Source organism: Falco naumanni, chromosome 10, assembly GCF_017639655.2.
Source record: "Falco naumanni isolate bFalNau1 chromosome 10, bFalNau1.pat, whole genome shotgun sequence".
Lineage (NCBI taxonomy): Eukaryota > Metazoa > Chordata > Aves > Falconiformes > Falconidae > Falco > Falco naumanni.
In genome coordinates this window covers 30568774-30582046 of record NC_054063.1, presented here as the reverse complement: position 1 = coordinate 30582046, position 13273 = coordinate 30568774, and the positions used below count along the sequence as shown (strand labels likewise).

At 43.1% G+C, this 13273-nt stretch overlaps 1 protein-coding gene across 2 annotated transcripts in view; it reads right to left on the bottom strand.

Moving 5' to 3' along the window:
* Nucleotides 1–246: 246 nt before the first annotated feature.
* Nucleotides 247–13273, bottom strand: part of KCNB1 (potassium voltage-gated channel subfamily B member 1) — a 133925-nt gene continuing 120898 nt past the window's right edge. For both annotated transcript variants that reach the window (XM_040608813.1, XM_040608812.1), the window contains exon 3: nt 247–8755. In XM_040608813.1, the coding sequence (XP_040464747.1) occupies nt 6734–8755 (2022 nt within the window). In that variant the 3' untranslated portion in view covers nt 247–6733. The remainder of the gene's footprint in view (nt 8756–13273) is intronic.

The window sequence follows — 13273 nt, the reverse complement described above, 5'->3', positions numbered from 1 at the left end:
AGGCTCTGGTCTGGGTGGGTCTTTGTACTGAGCCTAGCCCGATTGTTATTTTCTTGAAGGTCGTGTTGCTACAGCCTTGCAAAAAAAACCCTTTACAAATGTCAAAGGTTAGTCCTTGTTCAGTCTTACAGAATATCAAGAATATTATTTCTAGGTATAAAGTGAAGCTTTCTCTTCTAAGCCTCTAGACTGAAAACTTCTTGTGCGATGAAGCCAGAATCAAGCAAAGCAAAATTCTGAGTAGTATTTACAGATAGGAACACTTGTGGCACCCTACCATTGGTGTCAAAGGACACTTATTTGTGGCTTAGGTAACACCAGCAACGAAGGGGATACACACCCTGAATGCAGACTTTCAGTTTTTCTAAGGTTTCCCTTGTCTGGCCAAGACAAAGTTTCAGTGCAAGAGCCTAAATCTGATCAGCATGGGGTGTGAAACACATGCTGGAAAATAACCGCCTCTTCTTTGAAGGGCTGGTTGGTATTTGGGTCGTTTCTGTCGTGGGTGGGCTACCTGCAGGGGCAAATTTAAGACTAGTCTGACTAGAAGCTTTCTATGGTTTTGTTGATTATGCTCAAACAAACTAACTGATATGGAAGGTGCCTTTTGAAGGGATTTATGTGATCGTTAATGACAGATATGGCAGGCTATTGCATTAACTGCTTTCAAAAAAAGAAATATCCCACCCACTTTTAAGACCTTCATGTGTGAATGGGTCTTGCTGACACATCACCACATGCAGAACTGTATCTCGTTGTTATTCTGTTCATTTGGGTGGTATCTGGACTGTCTGAAACACACGGTTTCCCAAATTAATTGTTTCAAGTTAATTGGCTCGTGTGGTGGGCGTATAAGAAAACCACACAAGCAAACAAAAGGAAATGGGACCAGAAACTCCATCTTTGGAAAAACCCATGGTCACTGACCAGACTGCTGGGTGGATTCAAAGGGAAATGTTTGTGCGGAGCTACAGAGCTGGTCCAGAGCTCTTTGTCATGCTAGACTTCAACAAGCCATGAGATAGCTTCAGGACACACGTTTATCTCATGGACTTTTTATTCAGTTTATGTGATGGTACAGCTATAAAGGAGCAAGGAAGATCATTAAGTAAGCAGGTGTACGGATGGACTTTACCATAACAAAATCCAGATCCGGTCCCTTTCTGAATGTATACATTCAGGTTTTTCATTCCCCCATAATTTTTTCTTGTTTCCTGATTTTGTCTGGGGCTGAAAATAGAAGTTCCAAAACCCAGTGGGAAATGAAAGTCTTGACCCTTCTGTTTTAACCCAGGAAAAGCTCCCCCGACGGTGGGAGCTTTGCCTGAGCATTGTCAGGTCACTGCCTTAAAATAAGAGCCTGAATTTCAATGCTTATCCCAACTCCACCATAATGATGAGGACAATCAGATTCAAATCCTCTCTCTCTCCTTTATGCTCTGAGCTTAATCAACGTAAATCTGGAAACCCACTGAAGTCCGGGCTGTGGCTAACACTAAAGCCAGAGGCATTTGCTGACATTTACGCTGCCATAGCCGAGGGCAGAGCCTGGCCCACGCTGTGTTTCTCAGAAGGAACACCTCGGTTTCCATAGCCAGTCCCTGGGTATTTTTAAGTACCACAAACAGGAAAATACAAAAATGTGACAACATCAGACAAACTCAGTGACCTTTTGCAGACGCACTTCCAGGAGGGATGTTGCAGGTGTTTTTCAGAACAGAAGAAAAAAAATGACAACAAAAAGGTTAAGGGATCAGCTATGTAAATGAACACCAAGAAAGCATCTAATATATTATTCTGTAATACAAAAAGAAGAAATCTGACTTGATTACCCTATTATAAATTTGCTAAAAATACAGATATATATTTATATTTTTATATATATATATAATTTTTTTTTTTAAATCTGAACAGAAAAATAGACTACTCTGGAATGCATGAAAGTCACATGACTTTTCCATACATCAGATACTTATAAAGCCAACACAATGGCAAACAGGAGGTACAGAGGTAACTAGAACATCTGTACTTTATTCGAGAACTATTTAAAGCCATATTCTCCCCAAGTGGGTGATCCTAAAGCAACCTAAGGTAACACTTGTTCAGTCTGATTACCGTAAGCAGAAGTGACAGACCAAACATGAAGACATCGGAGCTAATTTGGTCGCCAGGGAAGCTCCCCTCCCCATCCCGCTCCCGACTGAGCTGCACAGGAGGGCGTCAGTGCCACACGGTCTCCATCGCTTGGCTACTTTATTCAGTAATTCTACTATGCGCTTTAAAATGAGGTGTTAGAGACTATTGGAGATCAGGTAATGTGGAGCTTACCGACAGAGAGAGAACTTGGCTTTAGAAACCTTGTCTTTGCGATGAGTTTTAAATACCCTTGTGATTTACTATAAACTGTACCAGTCATAATTCTGTCAAGACATAAATATACAATAGGTACAAATATTAACAATACATTACAATTTTACAGAAGAGAATACTGTTTTCCTTAGAAATGTGTATCTTATTAGCTGCAAGGGAAGAAAAGGCTACAGTTTATCACAGCCATAGTTGCCAAAGAAACCGACCGCCTCGGATGTGTTTCTGTGTGACTTGCGCAGACAGATATTCCCCGGCATTTGACACACAGCATGTTCAGGAAGGGAATGTGCGTTCCGCAGGTTTTCTTTTCCTCTTTTTTATTTTTCCTTCTTCTACCTTTATTGACTCTCGAACCTTTCAGAAAAATACGGATTTCACAGGAGACTCTTTTGTTTCGTGGTTTGGTTTTTCTTTTTTCCCCCGTAAGTGTGCTTAGGTGAAGTTTCTAAGAAAAGGCACTGAGAAATCTACTGCAATGTGACTGCTGTTTTCCTCTATTCAGGGCTAAAACTCAAAGGAGCTTTGCCTCCTGGTTAAGAAAACTGCACCCATTCCTTCCGCGCATATATATATATTATATATATATATATATATTTTATAGATATGTATTAAAAACGATGTTGATGACGTAAGATACAAGCAAGTGCAGGCATCACACGTACATAGTCCGTTCAGATATGATGTCTTCTGCAGCAGCAGGTGAAACTCTGTCAGCTTGCTTGATACATGATGCACAGTAAATTCGCAGACCTGAATGCCAAATATCAGTGATTAAACTGCACGCTTTAGCTCGATGCAAGAGATATTGCATATATTCCCCAACTGTTATGAGCTTTGGGAAACACGTATCAAACAAACTATAAAATGAAATTGTCTTTTTAGTGTCTATAGGATTTGATGAGCGTTATGTTTTCAAAGCACTGCCTTTCCTTTTGTAATGAGTACAGATTTAGTCTACCATAGCATTATGTTAGAGTAGATTTCCCAGTGCTTACATTATATATATGTGTATTATGCACACACACACATATATAGATACATACTTCGTATTCAGACTTTATTTCATTAAAATAAATTAAACATACTTCCTTTTTAACTGGGCACAAAATGAGAGCTACATCTTCATACACAAATAAGAAAGAAATGCTCTTCAAGCATATTATATGCTTAATTTTAAATTATTTGCTTTCTATAAGAAATCTATAGGACTTTGGCTATTCAGACTTAAAAGGTAGATTTTTAATGATACTTTTGAATTTGGCTTTCAAAAGTGACTCAATAAAATGCTACTTTAAAGGTAGGACTAAATAGATGATATAAGGTGTGTGTCATGAGTGATCACACAAGGCAGACAGAGGGCCTTTGGTTACAAGGAGAGTTGCACCAGTTGATTATCAGTTAAAAAATGATAGAATTGTTGATCTATACATTTTTGTCAGTGCCATCTATAAACCAAATACATCAATTTGGATGAGAGTGTGGTAAATACTACACTATATGGCTATATTTAAATACGTTCACTTTCGTGATATGTAAAATATGACTTTTTTTTCCACATGAAAGCATCAGCTCTAAAAATATTTAACTTGGAAATCACTATTACTTACTTTATCAAAAAAAAATTCCCTGATTTTTCTTCTTTTTACATTTGTGCTGATGGCAGACATGAATGATCACTGAAACATAGAGATTATGTTAAGACTGTTCTTTTTAAGATTTCTTGTTGCCGCTCTATGGCCTCGGAAAGCCACAGAATAAATCAGTATTTAAAGCTTATCTGCTGGAAAGTCACTTTACTTTTTTGTGATGACTCAATCTTAACTAGTATCTCAGCAATACGTTGGTTCCTCTAAGTACACTTGTATTTACTATGGCCAAATCCTAAAGTCCTTCACCAGGCAAAGAGCCCACTCAGAGGAACGGTGGTTTTGGCTGAGTGGAGGCAGAGTAAAAGCTAACGAACCTCAGGAATTGGCCCTGTGTAAATACTCTGGAGAGTATTTTTTGCGCACGTAGGTGCCTTGAACTTATTTCGAGTACCTCCCGCATCACTCTTTGCATGGCACGAGGTCTCCTTCGCTGCCGGCGGGCTAATTCGTGAGGTGGTGGCTCAGGTCTTACTCACGCCTTCCTCAGGGTCTTGCCTTGCTGGGGCGCAAGGGTGAGTTCTGAGTGGGGACCTCGGGCTGCGTCCCGCCACCCGGGGATGGGGTCGGCTGAGCAGAGTTAACTCCAACGCGTGTACAGTTTTGTGCCAAGGAGAGACCTAACAAAGCTATCGTCGTAACCCATAATAGTTCCTAAAACATATATGTGCTTATTGCTTTTGTCCGTACATGCTGCATTCACTATTACGGATTACAGACAGAAGTACTGTACAGCTTGGACGGACAGACATTTACATTCAGGACTAACCAACGTGGTTTTTGTTTTTTGTTTGTTTTGTTTTTGTTTTTTACAATAGGAAGGAACAAAACGCAGCAGGCTCGAGCGGCTCGGGGTCTTCCTCCCTCCTGTGCACCTCCGCTCCCACGTCCCGTGTCCCGGCACGTCCCCGGACCTGCTGCCTGCAGATCGCCACATACCCCGGCAGGTACTCAGAAATAGGTCAGGAAACGCTCATTGACAGAGTTATTTACAATTGAGTTTTTACAGTAGAAACAGAGAACAACAGAAAAGATTACCATCACAGTTATCACAGGACAGGTTGTGACTTGCTACAGGCGTGTAACAAATCACGGTCACAACAGGAGGCACAAATTAAAATAGTGCTTGGTTAAAGTGCTTGATTGTTACACTCTGCTATCCTACTCCAGCATCACAACAACAACAACAAAAAGTCAACGTAAAGTGCTTTCCCCCCCCGAGATTAAAAACCAAAGACAAATTATTTCCTACACAATTTGACATAACTTTATTGAAACAATAATATTTTAAAAACCTAGGCTGGTGGCTGCTAGTTCTGTTCATTTAAAATGGTCAGATCTTTTTTTTTCTTTTTTTTTCTTTTCTTTTTTTTTCTTTTTTTTTTTTTCTTGTTTCCTTTAAAAATGACTGGATGTTATTAAAACATCAGGCCTGATTCTCCTGTCTCTCGCAGCTGCTTGACGCCACAGCTTTGCAGGAGCCTCTCCTGCCTGACCTCCTCACGAGAGAGAGCACAGCCAGGCCCGGGGCGGGTCGCTAACGAATCCCTCTTTTTGCATATTTATTTAACACTTGCATATCTTTCACTGCGCCGCTCGGGCGCAAAAAGCTTCAGACCGACCGGTTCCTCTCCTACGCCAAGGGCGAGCCTTTGGCTGAGGCCTGGGGTCGGCGTGCGGGCGGGAAGGGGAGGCCGGAGCCATCCCAGTACCCCCAGCACGCACCGCAGGGCCAGCCGCAGCATCCCCGCCACCGCGCTCGGCCATCCCCACGGGGCAGGGCAGCCAGCGCCCCCCGGCCACGGAAGGGTAGGGCGAGAGCTGAGCTCTCCTTCCAGCCCTCCGCTCCCCAGCGCCGGGAAGAGGGTCTGGCTGCGATGCCCCCGGAGAGTCCTGCTTCTGCATGGCTCCTTCACTCCTTCCCAGCGTGGGCTGTGGGTCCCCTGAGGGCCACGCGCTGGCCCCTGGGGCAGGGATCAGCTTTTAGCAGAGGGTAAGTGCAAGTTTCACTATGTCCTAGGGGATGTTTGGGCTTAGATACAAGTGGTGCAACTCACCCTGCTGATATTTCAAAAGAAAACATCAGGTCCTACAGGATATCGTATTGTTAAACACACACAGAGCATTTTAATAATTGGTTTCTCTAGACCGTTACTAGTTTTAAATGGGTTTTGCTTGGATTTTTCCAATAATGTAAGTGTTCCCTGTTACCTTTAGACATAATATCCATCAGAGAAAGCTGTAGATGGGGAACAGCTGCCCTGAAGCAGTGAGCATTGTGTTTTTGATAGCTTTATACCAACCCCAACAATTTATTCCAGAGTTCAAATCTGGCTGCCTTGGCATCCTTTATGGAACTAATGCAAATCTGATGTTACTATTTCCAAAAGGAGCTCTAGCGTTCAAGGGGAATGGGTGGATATTTGGTCACATTGGCTTCACTGGACAACATGAAAGGAGATCAATGTGTGATCATGATTTGCAATCCTTATTTTTGACTGATGTGGGCAACGTCTTTAGAGTTGTTTCAGAGAAGGACATTTTCACAAACCCACACTGGACCTCCCCCAGACTTTTAGAAACAGGTGGCTTGTTTCAGCCAAGTTCATGCCATGCAGAAGCTCTTTTTTTTTTTTTTTTTTTTTTTTTTTTTTTTTTTGTGTGTTGACTGTAAAGACATTCCTTTAAACTTTCAGTAAGTTCTTTTGGAGGCCATCTCAGATGTTTTGCTCATGTGTGTTAGCATGTCCTCCGCTGCCTGGTAATACATGGACTTCTGGGGAAATGTGATTTTCTAGTCTGACGGTCTCCTGATTGCCCTGGGTTCTTCCAGTGATACCTTCCATAGAGTAAATGCAGTTTTGCCCTATCAGCTTAGGGGAGGTGGGTAAAGCAGCAGCTTCTAGATGATTCTTCTCTGTTCTATAAACATTGTCCTTTTGCTTTAGATAGCCACTGTTTGTAACATTGTACTTGGGACTCATATTTCCAGGTGGGCTTGAATCGTAGAGCAGCTGACCTTCATCATCCGTGTCAGCATCTATATATTTGTGTATACCAGCATCGTGGAAGTTGAATGCTATGGCTGTCTGCGTCTCTGGTGACTTTGGGGGTGTTCTCGCACTCGCGGTTGTGTAGATGGAGGTTTCTGGGCTCATGAGAGATCTGTCGGAGAGTAGGGAAGAATCTGTGGCGGCAGCAGCAGCTCCCTGGCTCTTGAGAGGGCCTGGATATATTCTCAGTACATTTGATGCTGGTACTAATGTGCTGGTGTCCTCTTCCATGAAGTTGACTTTCAGAGATCGTAGCTTTAGAGGGTTAGTGGCCTTTATGGAGCTTTTGGGGCTTTCTATGAAAAAAGCAGAACGGTGGCTGCCTTCAGAGCTTGGGTTCATTTCCACAAATCTGGCCCCGCTCCCCTCCGGCCTGCTCTGCTCCTGAATCACGTTGATGCCACCTTTGCAGGGAAGGGTAGCGAGCGGGCTGTGGGAAAACCTCCCAGAGTCAGGGAACTCCGCCGCGCAACTGATGAAGCTGTCGATGCTGGACATGCTCCTCATGTCAATGATCCCGTCAGTGCGAGTCGTCAGCAAGGGCACCATAGGGCCGGGAAGGGTTTCCATTTCCAGCTCTTCCTTTTGCTTTCCAGGTTGACTCGACTCTTTAGTATTAAGGTTTGGCTGGGACTGAGTCTTTGCCATTTTGTTATACATGTCCTCTAGCTGTTGGACATTTAGGTGCTGGGGACTTGAAGACGACCTGGCTTTTTCTGGAGAACCTTGTTCCTTAGTTTCAAAAGATTTACTAGAGCTAGTTTCCGAGAGCGTTCTCTTCGTCCATTTCCATTTGCTGGGAGATAAATGATTGTCCTGAACTTTATCCTTTTTGGCTATGCTTTCTCCATTCTTTTCAACCACAATGTCCATGAGTTCTATACTGCGGGCAAATGCATCCTTCATGTTCATGGAAACAATACTGCCATTCCTTTTTGCCCTTTCAAGAGCTTCCCTGCGCTTAATGGCTTTCTCCTGCCTCTTCTGCTCTTTGTAGAACTCAGAGAAGTTATTGACAATAATTGGGATGGGAAGAGCAATCACCAGCACTCCAGCAATGCAGCACAGTCCTCCTACTATTTTACCTAAAAGTGTTTTGGGGTAGATGTCTCCATAGCCTACTGTTGTCATGGTGATTGTTGCCCACCAGAAAGAAGCTGGGATGCTCTTGAATTTTGTATCATCCTCATCCTTTTCTGCAAAAAACACTAGACTGGAAAAGATCATAATGCCCATGGCCAAAAACAAGATGAGTAATCCAAGCTCATTGTAACTCCTCCTCAGTGTAAATCCCAAGGACTGTAAACCCGTTGAGTGCCGGGCGAGCTTTAGAATCCGGAGTATCCTCATAATCCGAAATATTTGGACCACTCGTCGTACGTTTTGGAACTGAAGTACACTTTTGTTGGATTCTGTGAGGAAGATAGTGACATAGTACGGTAAGATAGCTAGCAAATCAATAGCATTCAGCGGGCCTTTGAAAAACTTCCATTTCTTAGGTGAGGATAGGAACCGCAAGAGGTATTCCATTGTAAACCATGCGATGCACACCGCTTCCACGTGGGCAAGTTGGGGATTATCTGTGGTCTGTCCAAATTCATCCACGCCTTGTAGTTCAGGAAGTGTGTTAAGGGACAAGGCAATTGTAGATAGTACAATAAACATGATGGAAATGATTGCCAAAATCTGGAAAGGAAAGAGAAAACAGTGAGTTCATCTCCGAATGTATTATGCTGTCTACCATTGCCATTAACACATGGCTGTATTTCCACTTCTACATTTCAAGACCAATTTTGCTCTCAGCGCGTGGAAGTCAGATAACTGATGCATCCTGAGGTAGTTTTGTTTTGGAAGCTGCTTTAGTTATGCCAGATTCATAAAGGAGATAAAGCATCTACTTCAGCTCCTGCGCCTTCATCTCTGTGTAGTCAAGGAATGTGTACCAAGCAGCTAGGATGCCAGGAGGGCTGTGAAGCAGTTCACAGCAGGAGCTTTTGATTAACTACTAATGAGGAACCCAACAAAGCCCATCTGGACAACAGGCTCTGAAATCTAAGCAAGAAGGAATGTGATTGTGAATGGAAGATTCAATCAGAGCGTTCAATCCTCCATTTAATGCATGGTTACATCTGTGATTTTGGGTGCCTATGGCTAATTACCGAGATGTGTGCACAATTCTGTTAGATAGAAGCGTACAAGTAATACACTCTTTTTTAATGACTCATCTCTAATCTGAAACTTGATGGTTGTGAAATACACAAAAACTTTATCAAGCTTTCTAAACCATTTTGAACTCTGAGCTACTCTGCATGCGGTTGACTGGCCATCCTAGTTCCTCACTGCAGCCGGGGGAAGGAGCAAACTCATCCCGGCAAACCAAACTGCACAACATGAGACAGCCAAGGTGGGGCAGGTCCAGCCACTGGGGACCTCATCCATTGCCAGAAACCAGCGCCTGGGCTACAGTGCAATGAGAGAAGAAGGGTCTGCAGTGAGCAGCCTCTCTAAAAAGCCACGTAAATCCGCTCGGGTCCAGGGCCACTGACTCTGTGCAGAGCTGGAAAGTGTGAAGTGCTGGATTAGTGCATCTGTAGCTTTCAGGTGGTGTAGGCAGGCTGTCCTTCCATACCTGTTTTATATATACGTTAATGCTGTACTTTCTAGTTTTCCCTAATTACATCTTCTTTTAAAATAAGTTCAGGGAGGTTTTAGAACTGACAGACAATTTGAGGAGTGTTTTTTTCTATCAGTGAATTCTTTCTTTAGTTAGTTAATTGGGTGGGATTTATCTAGTTTCTTAGGTTACTGCCAAAATACCGCAATGATTTCAAAACACATGTATATGTGACTCATGTTTTATGTATTCATTTCAGTGTAAGCTGGTCCCTTATGCTCGCTTTTCTCCTGCTTGATAGAAAAGCAGCATGAAATCAATTGCAACGTACGTGCGTGATGACTAGATACACAATATTAAGCAATGAATTGTAAAACATACACCGTTCTGCATCATGAATTGCAAATCTGACACAGTCTTCCTTTGCCAATATAACTAGATTTTAGACTTCCTCACAGTGACCTTTCTCAGCCAGCGTTGCGATTACCGCAATATCCACAGTTACCACCTGGAGCACTGGAGAAAGGAATTCTTGCAGGATTTCTCTTTAGCCAAGCCTGGCACAGATATTCTAACAGTCAGGAAATATCAGGCTTCTGAATGTTTAGCCCCACATGGACAGACACTACAGAGGAACAAGCCTTGCTGCTGCAGGAGAAACATGCAGACCCAGTACAGTTCAGAAACACCGCGGTCTTCTCGAGATAAGTGTCCAAAGCTGAAAGGCAGAAGTGCTCAACAAAGGCCGTAAGCTTTACTTGAATTAAATTCATATAGTAAGCTTAAGCTATGACTTTAGGAGAAAAGCCCATATACCTTCAAAAAATCCAAAACTAAGGCAAAGAGTTTCAATTCTGAAATTTTTATTTCAACAAGCATTTTGAAATCCACTCGCTGTTAAGAAAATCCCTTCCAAATCCATGTAATGAAACCATTTACCTTCTAACTCACTAAAATGTACTATATAACTTTGATTTGTACGTTACACTGCAGACCTAGTAATTTAATCTGAAGAATGAGATTTGACTAGAAACAAAAATTAACTCCATTAAACACTGGTTTCATTGTCTAAATTGGATTAGATGGAAGAAGTGAACACTGTAAATAGCCTCCTGTGCAATGCTCTAGTGCTGGGAATTTTAGAATAGCCTCGCTTGCAGTTGCTAAATTGTTGCCAGGAAAAATGCTGGGAGGATTCCTTTTCCTTTTTAAAGAGGTTGCATAAAATAATATTTGTGGCTCGCTGTGCTGTGCACCCTCATAGTGCCAGTGAACCCTTCGCCTCCTCCTTGCCACCTTCCTCTCCCATAAATTTGCTGCTGAGATATGAACAACCTCACAACAACTTGTGCAATGGGGCATTTGCCTTGTTGAGAGGCTTCGCAGGTCAGTGAGGCAAAGAAGCTGTGGGAAAGGCTTGGGGGGTGCAAAAAAGGGAGAAGAACCACGGGATGAAGAGAAACAGAGAGACACAGGGGAAAGTGCTTGAACTGATGGCTTCAAGCTCAGGAGAATAAAATGTAAGTATCTCATGGCGAGAAATGCAGATGCTAACTACTTCTGCACAGTTGTTTGTTTCAAAAGACCATTTTCTGATGACCAGGTAATGCCCCCAAGAAGCAGGGTGCCTGATTTGCTTTCCTAGAAGGCTCTTCTAGTGTTTTTGCTGTCATTTCTTTGTTTACAACCCAGCATTTCTGAAGGTGTTTGGGATGTTTTCAATGGCAATTTCAATTTTTTTTTCACTTGGTTTTATCTCTGCCCACTATACACAGAAGGGCTTATTTGTAGACTTAGGTGTACCCAGTGTGTTTTATCTCTTTCACTTTCGGTGTAAATATTAACACTCCATCTTTATTCAGTGGATGGCATCCAGCAGCAGTAATTGGTGTCAAAGCTTCTGTTTCCTTTGATATACCTTCCTGCTTTGAAGATCAAGACAATGCCAGATGAACATAAATTTGAAAACTAGGAGATCTGAGGGTAAAATTTGTTTTTGGTTTAGCAGATTTAGCCACAGAGCTAAGCAATAAAAAGAGAGAGACATTTATCATTTCTTCTGCAAGTTGCAGCAAGATGTCACCTGTGCTCCTAAGATACAGATTTTTCTCCCTATTGATCTACTGCAATCATACATCTTTGTGAATCTTGTCAGGCTAAGAAAAACTTCTAAATGTGAGGTTGACTGTTCTCAGGTATTCAAAGCACTTTTCATTTTGAGAGTACAAAAACCTGAGAGATGGAATATCTCCAGCGGGGATTAGAGGATCCTTCTACTTCTCTAAAGCATCTAAAGCATCCATCAGCATGTCCTGGTAGCATCCACCATCCAACAAGAGACACCCAAGGAGCAGCTGTCTATGGAAAACTGGATCCAGCTGCTGTTGTCAGGCATTAACACTGCATCCAGTGGCACAGGGCTCTATGCCAATGGATTTACAGTCTGGGATTTCAGATTCTAGAAACCACCATCCGTCTGTCTGGTAAGGTTTTCTATCTTAGCAGCTTTTGTATTTTCATATTGTCAGTAGTAAGAGACAGAAAGCTGAAGGGAAGACATTTATACCACTGAGAATGCCTCTAGCCATGCTCTGTGTGGCAGGCAACTTTTTCATTTGATTCCTGGCCTTTCCTCTGTCCTTTCTTCTTCCACTTGCTCATTTTAACAAGAATGGGACAAATCTGGACTTGAGCAGGAACGATCCCTGTGCAGAGAACGAGGCTCTGGCTGCTTAGGCAAGCGGTCACCAGGAAAAAGCGCCTGTTGTCCCTGCTCCAGAGTGCTGACCCAGAGCCTGGCTGCCGCATCAGCTGCTGCTTGCAATGGAAGCAAGAATGGGCCAGGGGCCTCCTCCTGTAGCACTAGTTTCCATGATTCCTTGAAAACCATGCAGCACAGCCTTGTGCTGGTGAAAACTTTTGGGATGGCAACCGAAGAGCTGAGGCTGAACAGGCTTAAGCACAGAAAAGTCCCTTGAGTGCCAGCTCAGACTTGCAGAAGGAACCAGGAGGGGAAAGTTAAGTATTAGGGGCCGGTTAAGAGTTTGTGAGTGCTGCTGAAATGTGCATATTCCTCCTTATAGAGCTAGCTGTACCCCCTCCTATATCTTGCTGATGGCTTATCTGGCATATGCTGAGCTGTTATGGGAGCTAGGGAAGGTACCTCCAGTATCCCTGCAGGCACATCCAAAGCTTCTGACTTGTCTGCCCCATGTCTGCAGTAGGTCCTATAAAACATGTAGCTAAAACCACGAAAAAGCTTGCAGCCTAAAATTTGGAGGCATAGGAAAAAGATTTGGAGGCACAAAAGTCTGAAAGAACTGGCCTGAGGACAGGCTACATTGGTGGCAGAGGCAGGTGAGAGAATCCATGTACTCCTGGTGCCACCTCCATGAGCGCTGCTCTCCAGCATCCTCACACGGGCTCCATTGGAGCTAACGCCAGGAGCCCTGACAGCCCAGGTCTTACTGGGCAAGTATCCACAACAGAACATCACAGACACGCCTTAAGCAGCTCATGAAGCTGGCAGGGTTTAAGACTAGTTTTTCCCCGCACAACTTTCAGACAATTTCCGCAGCAGATTGCCAGAG